The following is a 17,754-nucleotide window of genomic DNA, read 5'->3' as shown; positions in this document are numbered from 1 at the left end:
TTTTGTTTTTTTGTTTTTTTTCAAGATGGGGTTTCTGTGTGGTCCTTGCTGTCCTGGAACTTGTTTTATGGTCCAGGCTGACCTCTAACAAAGGTCCACCTGCCTCTGCCTTCCAAGTAATGGGATTAAAGGCGTGCACCACCACTGCTCAGCTAAACATTTTTAAGATTTATTTCTTTATGCCTGCACACCAGCAGAGGGCATCAGATCCCACTATTAAGCTAATCATGGTTGCTGAGACTTGAACTCCTGTGCTGTTTCTATTCCAGTGACCCCAGGCCCCTGCACTCACCCCTCCAGAGTAAGGGCGAGACCAGTATTTTGGTCCACCAGTGCTTATGGGAGCTGGATCACTCTGACCTCGGAACAAGTGGGGATTTGGATCCTATGTGGCATGGCCAAGTGGGGGTGGGTAACCCTAAAGCCAGAAAGTTCATTGAGCAGACTGAGCTCTAAGATGCTCTTGGATGAGAAATCTGTTCGGTCTGGCTTCCCACCCTGTGCCTGGTGCATTGGTCCTTCAGCCACACTAGCTAGCTCCTATTCCAAGCAAGAGCCCTCCTGGGTCCGACCCTGCCACCTCCTTAGTGCAAGGGGATCATGAGCCCGAGGACCTTCACAGAGCCCCACCTGCAGTGGAGAGACCTGGATATTGTCCTTGCTGGGTGACAATGGGTTGGTCTCTGTCCTGGGGTGGACCCAAAAGAACACCAGATCCATTGTGGACAGAATATGAAACCCTGGAGTGGAATAAAGCAGACTGCCGTGTTTGTGTATCTATGCCCATCTTGCACCGTCCCTCTGGTTGTCTAACTGGGATCTAGTCCCCCAGTGGCGTCTATTTCACGTGCCTCAGTCTGTACTGCTGTGGATGGTTCTGATAGATCAGCCTGAGAGGCATCTAAGATGTGCTCCAGTAGATATACGGTGACATACATGACATAATGTAGTACCTAAAAGAGGGCAGGGAGGGAGGTCAAGGCTGTTTCTTGAACAAACTGGTAGAAAGAAAGAAGAAAAAAAAAAAAAAAAAAAAAAAAAAACAGGCTTTGGGTAAGAGGGTTGGACGCTAGGACTCCAAGGGGGCGGGGAGAGAATGCGGAGGGATTGGAAAAGAGCAGGGACAGAACGCGGAGGGATCGGAGGAGGCGGGGATAAAACCTAGGGCCAGAACACCCAGTTCAGGGAGGGAGGAGGCGCCCGCGAGGTGTCTCTGGGTTTCAGGATAACAGCCAAAGACGGTTGATCAGTTTGTGGACTCATTACACGGGGACTGGATGTATGTACATGGGAAACTGGGTACTGGACTCAAACTGGGGGAAGGAGGTGTATATGGAATTGACCTCAGGAACCGCAGCTGCTGACCTCTGACCGGTGTAAGTACTAGTACCAGGTACAGGAGGGGCTATGGGCCTTGTGTTGGGGCAGGCGAGTAGGGCTTCTCCATCACTTGTCCTGGACATGCCTCCGCTCCTCACCAGCATCCCTCGATGCCGGGCATGCGCAGTAGGGTGCTTCCTCTTTCATCCCTCTCCAGACCCCATGGTGGAAGGGAATCCGTATGTGTTTACGCCTGGCAATTGGAAATGAACAGTGCCACCATCGGCAAATGTTCATTTCCCTATGGGTCTAAAAATTAGTACGTTAAAAAAAAATACCAAAAAACAACAAACTAGTGTGTTTTATTCAAACAACTGATCCTGCATCAATTTCCCTCCCCCACCCCGAATATTGAGTACTGAATTCTCAGTAATACAGGTCTCAAGGTAGCTCGCCAGCCTTCATACTTTCAGAGATCCCCAGTTAAATGAAGTCAGGTCCCAAAGCCCTCTCCAACTGTGAGCTGCAGCGCTCCTCAGGTTCTTAGAGCAGAGTATGCTGAGTCCTGTGGTCCTGCTGTGGGGAGGAAGGGACCGGATCTGAGAGAGGAGGGCTGGGGGCCAGACTCCTCCATCCCCAACACAGCTGAGAGTAAAAGCAAAGTCTGCACGGGTGGGTCTGAGGGGAAGGGGCCAAGTTCTGGAGTCCTGGACCTTGGGGGCGGGGAAGCACCGAGGTCCTGGAGAATGACTCTCCGTCTTTCTCCTAAGGGGCCCAGGGAACATGGCTGAGGCACACCAGGCCTCGAGCTTGCTGTCTTCACTGAGTTCCGATGGGGCAGAAGTAGAGCTCAGCTCGCCAGTGTGGCAGGAAATTTACCTCTGTGCCCTGCGCTCCTGGAAAAGGCATCTCTGGCGTGTCTGGGTGAGGAGAACTATTGGCTGGTTTCCTTCTGGGAATTCAGATTTCGGGGCTTCCTGAAACCGATTCTGAAGATATGGATGTCCAGTCCCAGGCTACGGTTAACTATGGCTTCCTCTGGGATGCTCTGTGCTGCCCACTGGCCTGCCCTGCTCAGCATCCAGACTCACTCCACTCCCCTGCTGCCCTCCCCATGCAGCTCCTCCCCCAATAACTTCAGTATAGTCTCCTTATCTTGGATTTATTTATTTGTCTGCTTACTGACTGACTGCCTTACTGGTGCCAAGCTTCAGAATCCAGGGTTTTGGACAATCTAGGACAGCTTGAATGACACTCTCATCCCCTGACTGGTAGATTCCAGGAGGGTTCCCTACCACCAAGCCATGCCTCCACTAACACCCCATTGTGGATTCTAGGAAGAGTCCCTGTCCCAGCCTAAGCTCCTTATTGGGGAATAAGCAAAAGTTATACCATGCTTCCAACTCCTTACTAAATACATTCAGTAAAAGGAATCCTGTGCTCTGCCCACATCCGAGACCCTAGAAGCTCCCAAGAGTGAGCCTCTCCTTTCTCACCACAGAATGACTTTCTTGCTGGTGTGGTCCCTGCAACCCCCCTCAGCTGGCTCTTCCTCTTCAGTACAATCCAGCTTGCCTGTCTCCTCCAGCTGGACCCTTCCCTAGGACTGATGGAGAAGATTAAAGAGTTACTGCCAGACTGGTGAGAACCTTCCTCTTCACCAGTCACTGCCCTCCCCACCCACCCCCCCCCCAAGATACTCTGTGCTCTGCCTGCCACAGAAATGTAATTTCCGGGTGTGATGGTGCATAGGCCTTGAATCCCAGCCCCGGAGAGATCTGGTCTACAGTGAGTTCTCCAGGACAGCCATGGATGTTACTCAGAGAAACCCTGACTCAGGGTTTATTATTATTATTATTATTATTTCTGGAGTTTACTTTATAATAGAGGTACAGCCAAAAGAGGAGCTTCATCTTTCACTTCATAGCTCTATTTTGGATTTTTGAGACAGGGTTTCCCTGTGTAGCTTTGTGTGTCCTGGAACTCACTGTAGACCAAATCCTCCTGCCTTTACCTCCCAAATGCTGGGATTAAAGGAGTGCCCAGTTTTTCTTTTTTTGTTTTTTGGGTTGTTTTTGCTTTTGTTTTGTTGTTTGTTTTGTTTTGTTTTGTTTGAGATAGGGTCTCTTAATGCATGTAGTACTAGCTGTCCCGGAAGCTAGTTATACTGAGAGTGGGATAGCCTCGGACTCACAGAGATCCACCTCCCTCTGGTGCCACATCAGGTTTTCAGGATTGCCAAGCTCTTATCCTATACTGGGTTCTGAACTGAGGCAGGGTGAGGAATGGTGGCTCACCAAGTAAGCTTTAATCCTAGCAGAGGCGGGGCTTACATGGGAAGGCCCTTTCCAGGCAGAGATTTGTGAGTACGAAGGCATCCTGGAATACAGACCCAGATCCCATCTCATACCAAACAAACAAAGCAAACATTATCACCTTTAGGAAGGGCCTGGAAACCAGGCAGGGATAGGTGAGCTGAGTTCTGGGAGGTGGGCCAGGTTTCCGTGGGAATGGGCAGATTTTCTGAACAAGGCAGATCCCCGAATTAGACATGGATCATGTTAGCCATATTCATGATCCAGTCTAGAGAAGGGCATCCCATGGAGAGCAGTGATGGACCCATAGTCTTGAAACCTGGAGCCCACGGGGAGGGCCTGCTACACGGCCACGCTCTGGGCTTCCTCCCCACTGCTTTCCCGGTCTCCTTACTTATTATTCTTATTTCCTTTTTTTTTTTCCAAGTTAGGGTTTCTCTGTGTAGCCCTGACTATCCTGGAACTCACTCTGTAGACCAGGCTAGCCTTGAACTCAGAAATCTGCCTGCCTCTGCCTTCCAAGTGCTGGGATTAAAGGCATGCGTCACCACTGCCCGGCTGCTTATTTATGGCAGGGTTTCATGTAACCTAGGCTGTCCTCCATTTCACAATGTAGCCAAGGATGGGCTTTAGCTCATCTCCCTGCTTCCCCAGTGCTGGGATTGCAGGATTGTGCCAGCACACCCAGCTTATGCATCGAACCCAGGGCGTTCGCATGCTAGGCAAACACTCTACCCTGGTGTACTCCCTGGTCCCAGGAAAGTGATTTTAGAAGCTTGGTGCCTCCCCAAGGGCACACCCACAGAGGGACACACCCACTTTATAAGGTAAATAAATGTCTGTCAGACGTGGTTGTCGCCAGTGCCCATTCTGCAGGCTTGGTCCACTGCACAGCTTCTGGGGTACCCTCTATTCATTTCTCTCCCAGGGGCGGACAGCACCATCAGCTCCAGGGGTTCTTGTCAGCAGCAGTTTTTGCATCTTGTTTGTGGGGAGCCCTCATCTTCACCCTTCATGTGGCTCTGAGGCTCCTTCTGTCCCACCATGGCTGGCTTCTGGAACCTCATGGCGCCATGTCCTCACCCACGAAGACCTGGCTGGTATGTGAGGATCTAGACTCTCAGAACAAACGTGCAGCTGTCTCTGTTTCTGGGTCTCGGTCCACCACCACTCCTGTGTCTGTGTCTATACCCCACCCAACCCCTGTTCTCTCTGGGTCTTGGCTCCCACTTTGTCCTCGGTTGTCTCCCTCTTTTCATGCTGTTTTCCTATACCCCCCTCACTATCTCTATACACCGTTCTCCCTCCATACAGCGTACATCATCTCTGTCCTCTGGTTCAGCATCATTCCCCTCCTCCCTCCCCTTCATCTCTCTCCATCACTTCTGTCCTCTCATCCTGTTCTTCACTCCGTCTCTCTCCCTTCATTATCTCCATTCCCCCTCTTCCCTCCCCCATCCATCATCTTGTTCTCTCTTCTTCTCCATCACCTCCATCCTCTCGGCCCCATCATCTCTCCTCCACCCTTCCCCCTTCATTTCCTTACTCCCTCTCCCTATATCATCTTCGTCCTCCCTCTTCCTTGCTCCAACTGGGTCCTCTCCTCTGTCCCGCAGGCATTGGTCAGAATCTTTTCCGGGAGGCACCCGAGGCTCTTCAGCTTCCAACGCGCGCTCCCGCGACAGCCAGTGCCCTCGGCGCAGGAGACCGTGCGCAAGGTGGGCGTGCCCTGGAGTGGGGTGGTCTCGGGCAGGCGGCGGGACGCTGACGCTCCGGTCCTCGTCTGCCTGTAGTACCTAGAGTCTGTACGCCCTGTGCTCGGAGACGACGCTTTCGACCGCGCTACAGCGCTGGCAAATGACTTCCTGAGGTTGCACGCACCACGGCTACAGCTCTATTTGCAACTCAAGTCCTGGTGTACTTCCAACTACGTGAGTTCGGGGGCCCAGCCCGGCCCTGCAGTGATTGGCCCACCCGCCCTGTGGTGATTGGCCCGCCCTAACCATGTCCCTGCCACGATTGGCCTATCTAAGTGATTGGCCTGCCCCAGCCCTGCTTGTGATTTGCTGGATAATGGAATTTCAGTAAGTAGTCCCGCCCCTTCGGCAGTCTCTAAGCCCCGCCTCTGTGCTCAGCTCCCCCCCCCCCCCCACCTTGTCCCTCAAATTGGAATTACTTCAGGATCCCCTATCAGAGTTTAAGTCCCACTACTTGTGTTAGGACCAGAATTCCAACACGAATCTGCCCACCATTTCCAGCTCCCGGAAGGTTTCTTAGGTGGTTAGCTAGTTTGGGAGCTAGACCTGGGGCTGCACTTTGAGTTGAGCTTCTTAAGAAACTGAGGCACGGAATGAGTCACACGAATCAAGAATGCCAGCCATGGCTAATGTAGAAAACTGGAGACGGGTAACAGGCAACGGGCATCTGAGAGGTGAGGAAGAAGAAAGATGAAGCTATAAGTATCTCAGAGGTAGACAGAGAGCCTGACAGCGAACCGAACCGTCCAGTTGTTAGCAGGACTTAGGAGACGTCAAAGAGGTTAATGTTAAACGAGTATGGAAAGGGGCTTCACTTTGGCCAGATCATGGGCGTGCAAGGATGGGAAGCTGAGAGTGATAGGTTTTCTCAGAAAAGTACTAGGGAGCTGGAAAGATTTATAACAGGACAGGGTGTGTTGGAAGGAAGACCTGGAGGTTGGAGAGGGAGAGGAAGCTGAGGAGAACTAACACAGGTTTAAGTTAATTAAGCATTGGGCTTGCCTGGAACTGGTGGCTCACGTTTTTAATCTGGACACTAGGAAGACAGAGAGGCAGGAGAAGGAAAGAGCGTCTGGGGCGGAGCGCCCGGGGGTAGTGGGGTTAGCAATGTTTAAGTGTCTACAAGAGCTGGAAAAAGCCAGACCTTAGTGGTCTACTTTTTTTTTTTAAAGATTTACTTATTTATTATATGTAAGTACACTGTAGCTGTGACACACCAGAAGAGATCAGCAGTTCTCATTACAGATGGTTGTGAGCCACCATGTGGTTGCTGGGATTTGAACTCAGGACCTCTGGAAGAGCTGTCAGTGCTCTTAACCACTGAGCCATCTCTCCAGCCCTAGTGGTCCACTTTTATTCTTTCTTTCTTCATGCTCTTAGGCCAGTGTCTTAGTCAGGGTTTCTATTCCTGCACAAACATCATGACCAAGAAGCAAGTTGGGGAGGAAAGAGTTTATTCAGCTTACACTTCCATACTGCTGTTCATCACCAAAAGAAGTCAGGACTGGGACTCAAGCAGGTCAGAAAGCAGGAGCTGATGCAGAGGCCATGGAGGGATGTTCTTTACTGGCTTGCCTCCCCTGGCTTGCTCAGCCTGCTCTCTTATAGAACCCAAGACTACCAGCCCAGAGATGGCACCACCCACAAGGGGCCTTTCCCCCTTGATCACTAATTGAGAAAATGCCTTACAGTTGGATCTCATGGAGGCATTTCCTCAACTGAAGCTCCTTTCTCTGTGATAACCCCAGCTGTGTCAAGTTGACACAAAACTAGCCAGTACAGCCAGATTCTGCTCTTTAAAAGTATATACAGGGGGGGGTTGGGGATTTAGCTCAGTGGTTAGAGCAGCGCTTGCCTAGCAAGTACAAGGCCCTGGGTTCGGTCCTCAGGTCTGAAAAAAAAAGAAAGAAATAAAGAGAGAGAGAGAGAGAGAAAAGAAGAAAAAAGAAAGAAGAAAAAGTATATATGAGGACTAGAGAGATGGCTCAGTAGTCAAGAGCACGTGTTGCTCTTACAAGGGACCTGGGCTCGACTTCCAATACCCAAATGGTGGCTCAGAAGCCTCCGTAGTTCCAGTTTCAAAGGATCTGATTTCTTCTTCTGACCTCAGGGTGCTGGTGGTACACAGACATAGATGCCTGGAAAACACCCAAGCACATAAAGAAATCTAATTTTTTTATTTTTAAGTATGTGCAAGAGGACTTGGGGTGGGGCTCAGTTGGAGGCAGCACCACACCCAACATGTGGCAGGCACACTCTCCACCAAGTAGATGCTGATGCTCATTCTGTGTTGCTCAAGGTGTGGTTTACCACTTAGTGTGTGTGTGTGTGTGTGTGTGTGTGTGTGTGTGTGTGTGCGCGCGCGCGCGCGTGCTTGCATGCATGCAGGTGTGCACACATATGTGTATGCACGAGCATGCAGTCCAGAAGTCCGCCTCAGCTGTCATCCCTCAGGGGCACCATACAGTTGTGGTTGGTTTGTTGGAAGATTTTGTTTGCTTGGTTTTACTTTATGTGTATGAGTGTTTGCATGTATGCACGTGTGGATGTGTTACATACATGCATTACCCACGGAGGCCCGAAAAGGGTGGACGATTGGGTCCCCTGGAGCGGGAGTTATATGCAGTTGTGAGCTGCCATGTGGGTGTTGGGAACCAAACCCAGGCCTCTCTCTACAAGTGCAGTAAGTGCTCTTAACTCCTGAGCCATATCCCCAGCTCCATCTTGTTTTTTGAAACTGGGGGTCTCTCCATGGAGGCTTGGGGGTCTGCTGACTGGGCTAAGGTATCTGGCTTGCAGACCCCAGCAATTCTTTCTCTACCTCCCCAGCAATGAGATTAGAAGTGTGAGCCATCTGGTGCCTTCACTCGAGTTAATGATTACATAGTATTCCATAACTTGGGGGTAGCAGGGTTTGGGTTTTTGGGTTTTTTTTTTTTTTCTGATTTTTTTTTTTTCAAGGCAGGGTTTCTCTTTGTAGCCCTGGCTGTCCTGGAACTCACTCTGTAGACCAGGCTGGCCTCGAACCCAGAATTCTGCCTGCCTCTGCCTCCCAAGTGCTGGGATTGGGGGTAGCAGGTTTTAATGAACTAATCCTTCATCTGTGGACTTATATTGCTGGTGTTTTTTTGTTTGTTTGTTTTTTTGTTTTTTTGTTTTTTGAGACAGGGTTTCTCTGTATAGCCTTGGCTGTCCTGGAACTCACTTTGTAGACCAGGCTGGCCTCGAACTCAGAAATCCTTCTGCCTCTGCTTCCCGAGTGCTGGGATTAAAGGCGTGCGCCACCACGCCTGGCACGCTGGTTGTTAACCATAACCAATTTCCCCCGCCCCCGAGATTCTTTCTGCCCATGTGACACAGGAAAGCCTGTGGGCTCCCTGGTCACACCATCCCACTCCCTGGGACTCTCAGCCACCCCAGCTGAGCATCTCCAATTCTCCTCTCAGGTCAGCGACTGGTGGGAAGAGTTTGTGTACCTGCGCTCTCGAGGCTCACTGATTAATAGCACCTACTACATGATGGTGAGGAGGGAGAGGGAGAGGCAGGCGGCGGGTGGCAGGGGCCTCGTGGCCCTGGTGACCCATGACCTAAGTGCAGAGCGCTGTCTGGGGCTCCTATCAAGAACAAGCATGGCCTCAGTGTATTTTGTGTCCCCTCCCTTTGCCACCAAGCAGGATTTTCTGTACGTCACCCCCACACCGCTGCAGGCAGCCCGCGCGGGCAATGCTGTGCATACCCTGCTCCTGTATCGCCACCTGCTGAACCGGCAGGAGATCTCACCGGTAAGGAAGGTCCTATGGATTGGGGCTGGAGGTGCAGGGAACCACAGAGGGCCAAGCCTGGCTCAGGAGCCCTTGGCCTCCTGCAGACATTGCTGATGGGGATGCGACCCTTGTGTTCCGCCCAGTATGAGAGGATGTTCAACACTACACGGATTCCAGGGGTGGAAAAAGGTGAGGACAACCCCCCCCCCTACTCAGTCCTTGTCCCTGTCTGCAACAGGGGCAGAGGCTAAGAGCAGGACTCTAGCTGGCTTGCGTGGGCGTTTCTCCCGATTGTCTTGCTTCCTACGTCCCCTCTGGGCCTTGGCTTCCTCCGCAGTGAGACGGAGTAACATTGGTCCCTGAGGTGGTGTAAAAGGCGAGGTAGCTTAAGGTGGAAGTCTCTTTATGAGTACACTGTAGCTGTCTTCAGACACACCAGAAGAGGGTTTGTTTCAAGACAGGGTTTCTCTGTATAGCCCTGGCTGCCCTGGAACTCACTCTGTCTTCAAACTCAGAAATCCACCTGCCTCTGCCTCCCAAGTGCTGGGATTAAAGGTGTGTGCCACCACTGCACGGCCAGGTATGAGAGTTTTGCCTGCGTGCATTCATGTGCACCACCTGTGTGTCTGGTGCCCCCTGGAGGGCTGACGACTGTGTCAGATCCCTGGGAACTGAAGTTAGAGCTGGCTCTGGGAGGCCACGTGGGTGCCAGGAATTGAACGCAGATCCTCTTTCAGAGCAACAGTGCTGTTAACCTCTGAGCCATCCCTGCAGCCCTGGACGTCTTTTTCTTTAATTATATTTTATTTTATGTGTACGAGCACTGTGCATGCATGTGTGTCTGTGTACCACGTGCATGCAATACCTGTCGAGACTGCGTCAGATCTGGGACTGGAGTTACACGTGATTCTGAGCGGCCATCCGGGTCCTCAGGGAAACACCTAACCACTGAGCCACCTCTCCGGCCCTGAGCAGGCTTCTTGCCTAACATGCAGAGGCCCTCTGTTATAAATGGGGTGTGGTGGCTTTCCAGCACCGGGAAAGTAGAGGCATGAGGAACAAGAGTTCAAAGTCATCCTCTGCTTGATATATAGCACAATCGAAACTGTCCTGAGCTATGCTCAGGCTATGGACTACTATACAGCTGTCAAAAATCATAAAAACATAGCCCAAGGCATGATTAGTAAGTGGGGTGGTTGTTAAAATGTGACCTCTTCCCACCTTCGTCTTCCTCCCGTGTCCCTCCAGACCACCTTCGTCACCTTCAAGACAGCCGACACGTGGCTGTCTTCCACCGGGGCAGATTCTTCCGTGTAGGGACTCACTCTCCCAATGGCCTGCTTTCCCCACGGGCCCTGGAACAGCAGTTCCAGGACATCCTGGATGACCCCTCCCCAGCCTGTCCCCTTGAGGAACACCTAGCTGCTCTGACTGCTGCTCCCAGGTGAGAACCAGTAGCCTGTGGTTGCAGGGGGCAGGCTGGGCTCCAGGGAACAGGCTGGGCAGGGTAGAGGGCCAGCTGGGCTCAGGCCCATCCCACTCGGACAGGAGTATGTGGGCTCAGGTGCGGGAGTCGGTGAAGACCCACGCAGCCACCGCCCTGGAGGCTGTGGAAGGGGCTGCCTTCTTTGTGTCCCTCGATTCTGAGCCCGCGGGACTGACCAGAGAGGACCCCGCAGCTTCCCTGGACGCTTATGCCCACGCTCTGCTGGCTGGCCGAGGCCATGACCGGTGAGTCTACCCCCTACAATACCACCTACACACTTATGGAGACCTAGGGCTTCTCCACAGGGGGCAGCCAGACCTCATGCCTCAGCAGCTAGACTCAGGGGTCACTTATATCTTACAACCCCCAAACAGTTTGGTGGAAATAAGAGACCTCTAACCCAGAGAACCGATCTCCTCAAGACCCCAGACACTCATTTTATTTTATTTTATTTTATTTTATTTTATTTATTTTGGTTTTTTGAGACAGGGTTTCTCTGTGTAGCCCTGGCTGTCCTGGAACTCACTCTGTAGACCAGGCTGGCCTTGAACTCAGAAATCCACCTGCCTCTGCCTCCCAAGTGCTAGAATTAAAGGCGTGTGCCACCCACTACCCAGCAACACATATATATATATTTTACAGATTTATTTATTAATATATCTAAGTACACTGTAGCTGTCTTCAGATACACCAGTAGAGGCTGTCAGATCTCATTACGGATGGTCATGAGCCACCATGTGGTTGCTGGGAATTGAACTCAGGACCATCGGAAGAGCAGTCAGTGCTCTTAACCGCTGAGCCATCTCTCCAGCCCCACTTATATCTTGATATTCATTTTATGTCAGTAAATATAGATGTGCTTCGTTCAGTTTTAGCAGCTGTATAGTATTCTATAGCCTGATCATAGCACAGTTTAGTAAACTGATACTCTGCCTTTGGACTTCTAGATTATTGCTCGTCACTGCTCATGATCAGCTCCTCCATTGAGCTGTGGTCAGCTAAGGGGTGTGGTCCCGTGATGGAGGATTATTTAACTGTAACAATAGACCCAAGATTGAGGGTCTCTCCCCAGCACCTCCAGAGTTGACTTCCTAGAAAAATAAAACCCAAAAGCCATTCCCTAAATCTGACACCCCTGTGGAGACTGTCTGAAACCACCTCTGGGGATTGGCAGTACTCCCGGATGACCCTTGGGCTGGCACCTCTGCTGATTCTCCTGCCCCCTCCTCACCCTGAAGCACACCTAGACCAGAAGTCCCACGGGTGCTCACATTCTCCTCCCTGGCGCTTCGGTGACCCATCCAAACTCTCTTCTGCAGCTGGTTTGACAAATCCTTCACCCTCATCGTCTTCTCCAATGGGAAGCTGGGCCTCAGCGTGGAACACTCATGGGCCGACTGCCCTGTCTCAGGGCATTTGTGGGAGGTACGTTCCTAAGTCTGGGGACCCTGTCCAAGGACTCACCACCCTGAAGGACCTTAGAATAGAGGCATACAGACTCAGAGACAGAGAAGGACCTAGCAGAGAATGGGGCTTGCCACGATGACCTGCCTGGGGTGGGTGTGTCATTGCAGCTCAGAGAAAGGAAAGTGACTTTTGAGGGTCACACAGAAAGAAGGCACAGTGATAGTGAACCTAGAGCCTGTTACACCTCCCCACCCATGCACATGCAAAGACAGACAGACAGACAGACACACACACACACACACACACACACACACACACACACAGGAGGCTGCAGCACACATGTACACTCATGCACATATACATGGACTCTCACTGGCACACACACATCTGTAACCCAGGCTGGAGGCTTTTTTTTTTTTTTAAGATTTATTTATTGATTATATGTAAGTACACTGTAGCTGTCTTCAGACACTCCAGAAGAGGGAGTCAGATCTCGTTACGGATGGTTGTGAGCCACCATGTGGTTGCTGGGATTTGAACTCTGGACCTTCGGAAGAGCAGTCGGGTGCTCTTACCCACTGAGCCATCTCACCAGCCCGGCTGGAGGCTTTTAGTTTGACTCCAGCCTGGGCTACAAAGCCAGTCTGTGGCAAAGGGAAACAAAGCTGGCTTTGGGCTCAACTGGTGGACTTCCTGTCAAGTCCTGGGTTCCAGTCTCCCCAGCAGCATGTAAGATGGCTAAGGTGCTGCTGCCTGTCGTCGGAGCACATAGGAGGTGGAGGCGGGAAGATCAGAAAGTTCAGAGCCATCATCAACTACATAGTAAATAACAGACTAGCCTAGGTTACATCAGACCCTGTTTCAAAGTGAAACCAAAATGGGTTCCAGGGCAGCTGAGAGAGGTAGAAATGTGAGCCCAGAAGGCTAAGCAGCGTGCACCTGCTCAGTGGGAACATCCCACAGTACTGGGTTCTGGGGGCTCACACTCAGCCACACTGGGCCCTGCTGTCTCCGCAGTGGCTTTAGTCCAGAAGGGGAAGTAAATGACACTTTTGTCCCCAGTTCACCCTGGCCACAGAGTGCTTCCAGTTGGGTTATGCCACAGATGGCCACTGTAAGGGGCACCCTGACCCTACCCTGCCACAGCCCCAGCGCCTGCAGTGGGACCTTCCAGAGCAGGTAAGACTGGCCTCGCCTTCACCCTGAATTCATCCCCCACTGCCTGTACCAACTTTCAGATCACACCCAACCATACCCACTGCCTAGAGTCCCTGACTAGCCCCAACAGCTCTATCTCTGTCTCTTTCTCACCTCCATTCCCTGCACTTTGTCTCTCTGGTGGGCGGGTCCCAACAACCGTAGCCCCACCCAACTTCAGCCTGGTCCTTTCGAACCTCTACGAGCCTGCTTGCATCTCAGTCCTTGCCTTCATCTGAGTCGAACCCCACTCCCTCACTGCTGTCCACGCCCTGTCTTAAACTAACCCTTTCTTCACCTTCTGCCCCACCCCACCTAACCTCATCACCTTCCCTTCCAGATCCATGCCTAAGCTCTGCCTCTGCCCTGCGTGTTAACACCAGTCATTTCTCCCACCTCCTCCCTCTCTGGCAGATCCAGCCGTCCATCTCGCTGGCCCTGAGGGGAGCCAAGACCTTGTCTGGCAACATCGACTGCCACGTCTTCCCCTTCTCCCACTTCGGCAAGAGCTTCATCAAATGCTGTCATGTCTCTTCAGACAGCTTCATCCAGTTGGTCCTGCAGCTGGCCCACTTCCGGGTCAGTGCCTGCTCCCTCAAGAGCCTCCAACGCCTGCTTCTCCAGCCATCTCCTTGGGGTCTCCTGTCATTGTGGGTCACTGCTCATCCATTTTATGGGTCACTCATTGTGTTTTAGATCAGTCTTTAGGGGATACGTGGGGGGCTCTGGGGGTGTGCAGGGTCTCACTGTGTATCCCTGGCTAACCTCAGACTCACAAGAGATCCGCCCTGCTTCTACCTCCCAAGTGCTAAGACTAAGGGCATGGACAACCAACCCTGGTAGGTCAGTCGTCTTAACATAGGTTGACCATCTTGTTGTGAATCAGCCATCTTATTCCAGGTCATTCATCCATCCTGTGTGGGTCAGCCATCTTGTTGTGGGGTTGGCCATTTTGTGAGTCTGTTGTGTTGTCTTGATTTCCTCTCCATAGCATTAAGCAGAGGTTGGTTGGAGGTCAGGACTACAGAGACATTCCAAGGCTAGCTGACAGGTTCTTCTTCTCCTTTCCCCCAGGACAGGGGTCAATTCTGCCTGACTTATGAGTCAGCCATGACCCGACTGTTCCTGGAAGGCAGGACAGAGACAGTGAGGTCTTGCACCAGAGAAGCCTGCCAGTTTGTGAGAGCCATGGACAACAAGGAGACAGTGAGTGTGGGCCTCACGGAGGCCTCCATTGTCTGTGATTGCGTCTGCAGATACCTGTGGCCAGGATCTGGAATGGGGGGCATCCACAACAAGGGGCCAACCAGCTCTGACCGTGGGGATTCAAAATGAGGGGTTATCCACAGACCAGGAGAGTGTGTTCTGTCTGGGCTTTAGCGGGGATAACACACAGTACTGGGGAACACTTTGCAGAGAGCACGGTTTCCACCCTGTTGGCTCTCCTCACTTCAGCCACTGTGACACCGTGTGACCATGACCTCTGTCTATACCATACCTCAAATTTATAGCCTCTGCTCTAAACAACTCCCCCACCTCCCTGTTCACAAACCCAGCTCCCTCACCTGTGAGATGCAGTGGCTCCCAGGGGACCTCAAGGTCCAAATGTCAGGCACGTATCATTCCTTGCTGTGTGACCCTGGACAAGTTGCTTCTGCTCTCTGAACCCATTTCCTCTCTGCCAAGTGGGGTAGATAGATATCCCCACCTTGCAGGCGTCTTGGAAGTTGGCTCGAGACCAGATATCACCCAGATCCTCCAAGTAAGCCCACGTCCTGTCTTTCCATGGCCTTTGACTGCCCCGGGGAACCCAGGACCAACATTGCCTCGCCCTGTTCCGAGTGGCCGTGGACAAGCACCAGGCTCTACTGAAGGCGGCGATGAGTGGCCAGGGGATTGACCGTCACCTCTTTGCACTGTACATCATGTCCCGGCTCCTCCATATGCAGTCGCCCTTCCTGACCCAGGTCAGGAAAAACGCTCAGGAGGAGAAGGAATGGCAGAGGAAGGAGGAGCTAAGAGCCAGGAGGGTGGTGTTGGAAGAACTGAGTGGAAGAGTGAGCGTGTAGAGACAGCCACGTGGGGTGGGATGCAGAGGGGAGAGTGGGGTTCAGCTGTAGAGCATCAGTCCAGAATCCCCCACTGAAGAGCTAAGGGCTTGGCTCAGCGGTAGAGCCCCTGCCCGGCATGCTACAGGTCCTGGGGTCAGTCCTGGGTGATGGTGGTGGCCCATGACTTTAATCCCAGCCCTCAGGAGGCAGAGGCAGACAGATCTCTAAGTTCAAGGCCAGCCTGGTCTACAGAGAGTTCTTGGACAGCCAGGGCTACATAGTGAGACCCTGTCTCAGAAAAAAAAAAAGAAAAAGAAAAAAGGGGAACAGAAAAAAGGGGGAGGGAGGAAGAAAGAGCAGAGCGGAGAAGGCATGGGGGGAAGGGGCGTGGTTAGTTGGGAGGGGCATGGTCAGAGGAAAGCCACTGATTTGGGGGCAATTGGCCTAGGGAGGTCAGGCTTGCAGTGGAGGAAAGAAATTCTTTTCTGTGTGACCACCGGCTACCCTCAGGTCCAGTCGCAGCAATGGCTGCTGTCCACCAGCCAGGTCCCTGTGCAGCAGACACACCTGATTGATGTCCACAATTATCCGGATTACGTTTCCTCTGGAGGTGGATTTGGGCCTGTGAGTGAACTGGACTGGGTCCAGCCTCTGGGCAGCTGGAGGGTGGGGGACGGTGCCCTGCGGGCGTGAAGGGTAGGCTGGGCTATTGGCTTGCTTCACTCTCCCTGCTCCAGGCCCATGACCATGGGTATGGTATCTCCTACATCTTCATGGGGGAAAACGCAATCACCTTCCATATCTCCAGCAAGAAATCAAGCACAGAAACAGTAAGAGGAACTTAAGTGCCTTCTTTCTCTCTCTTTAAACTCTGGGATTGAGCCCTTCAGATCCCAGAGGTCCCTGATGTAGCCTCCTCCCTCAGAACTGCCTCCCGGGCCTCCTCCCTCAGACTTGTCTCCCGGGCCTCCCCTAGCGCCTTATCTGCTTCTCTGCAGGACTCTCACCGGCTGGGGCAGCACATCGAAAATGCCCTGTTGGATGTAGCCTCCCTGTTCCGGGTTGGACAGCATTTCAAGCGCCAGTTCAGGGGGGAGAATTCGGATTATAGATACAACTTTCTCTCCTGTAAGACTGTGGACCCCAATACCCCTACATCCTCCACCAACTTGTGAGCCCCTCAGCAGGGAGCTGGTCTCCCTCAGGATGGAAGGTGTTGCTCCCAGGGCTTGGCTGGCGCAGACAGGGGTATCGGGGATTCCCACACCCACCTGGTAATAAAGATGTGAGTTGGGTGCAGTATCCACTGTGCTTTTCTGCGGGGCATGGGTGGAGTGGGGGGTGGGGCACCCCTTTCACCCCACCTTGACTTCCCAGTTGTCATCACCTTAACCACAGCCCGCACTACCACCTGAGCAGGCTCCATCCCAAACTCCCTGGCCAGACCTGATCAGTCAGCTTCTCACAATCAGGCACCTCATTCCTGTCACCCAACACCAAAGGTCCGTCAGACCATCTCCACACTGAGGTCTGGACAGCAATTCTATCCTGCGAGGAGAAAGGATCGAGGCAGGGTGTCCTGTAGTTCAGGCAGGCTGCTCTGGAACTTCCTATGTAGCCACACTCTTGATTCTCCTGTGTCTGCTTGGATGATGGACTATACCACTGTATCCTACTATTGAAAATCAACTCAGAGGTAGGAGGATGCTGAGTTCCAGGCTAGCCTGGGCTACATAGCAAGGTCCAATCTCAAAGTGTGCTTGTGTGTGAACCGGGGGGTAAGGGGATTGTCCCTTTAATCCCAGTATTGGGAGGCAGAGGCAGGGAGATCTCTGTAAGTTCAAGGCTAGCCTCACCTGGCCTTATGCAGTGAGTTCCAGGATAACTAGAGCTACATAGTGAGAACCTGCCTCAAAGCAAAGCAACCCAAAACCAAAACCAGTAACAGAGCTTTATCCTTAACCGAATGCCTCTGAGGATTGCTGGGTCATTTTACTGCCTCATCTGCAAAATGGGTGAAGGACTCTTCTAGGACTTGGGGGACTGAGGGCCAGCAAAACTCCAGGACCCTCTGTCACACAGCCTCGGGGACATGGTCTCTTCCTCTTCTGCTCCTCCTTCCTCCTCCTCTTTGTTCTTTCCATTCCCCCCTTCCCTTTCTCGCGGTTTAAAGTTTGTTTTTTGTATTTTATTTTATGTGGATCAGTGTTTTGTGTGTGCCACGTGCAGTGTACATGAAATGCCAGCAGAGGGTGTCAGATCCCCTGTAACTGGCTAGATAATTGCCAGCAGCCACATGAGCTTGGAAATGAACTTGGGTCCATTGCAAGAGCAGTAAGCACTCTTAACCACGGAGCCATCTCTCCAGCCCCTTTGTTCTTCTGAGGCAGGGTCTAATGAAGCGCAGGCTAGCTTAGGCTAGCTTAGGGTTCTTGTGTAGTCAAGTCTGGCGCACCT

The 17,754-nt window shown here is 52.2% G+C and overlaps 1 protein-coding gene across 18 annotated transcripts; it reads left to right on the top strand.

The window, feature by feature from the left end:
• The first annotated feature begins 1,090 nt into the window (after positions 1-1,090).
• On the top strand, positions 1,091-17,488 carry Cpt1c (carnitine palmitoyltransferase 1c). Of its 18 annotated transcripts, none has more exons than XR_001778010.2 (21): positions 1,091-1,376; positions 2,091-2,244; positions 2,822-2,961; positions 4,564-4,735; positions 5,252-5,353; positions 5,429-5,566; positions 8,839-8,913; positions 9,067-9,174; positions 9,261-9,345; positions 10,405-10,600; positions 10,705-10,887; positions 11,962-12,067; positions 13,112-13,228; positions 13,661-13,825; positions 14,321-14,452; positions 15,061-15,213; positions 15,808-15,921; positions 16,035-16,127; positions 16,296-16,582; positions 16,696-16,964; positions 17,275-17,461. XR_001778010.2 is itself a non-coding variant. In NM_001252470.1 (19 exons), the coding sequence occupies exons 2-19, from the start codon at positions 2,104-2,106 to the stop codon at positions 16,470-16,472; spliced, it is 2,397 nt and encodes a 798-aa protein (NP_001239399.1). In that variant the 5' UTR covers positions 1,120-1,374; positions 2,091-2,103; the 3' UTR covers positions 16,473-16,599. The 18 variants fall into 18 exon arrangements, 5 of the variants coding, with proteins under 5 accessions (NP_001239399.1, NP_710146.1, NP_001344599.1 ...); XR_882039.3 differs by having other exon boundaries at positions 1,126-1,376; positions 9,064-9,174; positions 16,800-16,964; positions 17,275-17,488; XR_882038.2 differs by having other exon boundaries at positions 1,126-1,376; positions 9,064-9,174; positions 16,717-16,964; positions 17,275-17,488.
• The last annotated feature ends 266 nt before the right edge of the window (positions 17,489-17,754 follow it).

This window comes from Mus musculus, chromosome 7 (assembly GCF_000001635.26).
Source record: "Mus musculus strain C57BL/6J chromosome 7, GRCm38.p6 C57BL/6J".
Classification (NCBI taxonomy): Eukaryota; Metazoa; Chordata; class Mammalia; order Rodentia; family Muridae; genus Mus; species Mus musculus.
Note: the sequence above shows the minus strand (reverse complement) of the source record. Positions and strands in the feature narration are given on the sequence as shown.

Coding starts and splice junctions, on each gene's coding strand:
- Cpt1c (NM_001357670.1), top strand. CDS start 2,104: ATGGCTGAGGCACACCAGGCCTCGAGCTTGCTGTCTTCACTGAGTTCC. Junction 8,914..9,063: donor ATAGCACCTACTACATGATG/GTGAGGAGGGAG, acceptor TTTGCCACCAAG/CAGGATTTTCTGTACGTCAC. Junction 12,068..13,111: donor TCTCAGGGCATTTGTGGGAG/GTACGTTCCTAA, acceptor TTTTGTCCCCAG/TTCACCCTGGCCACAGAGTG.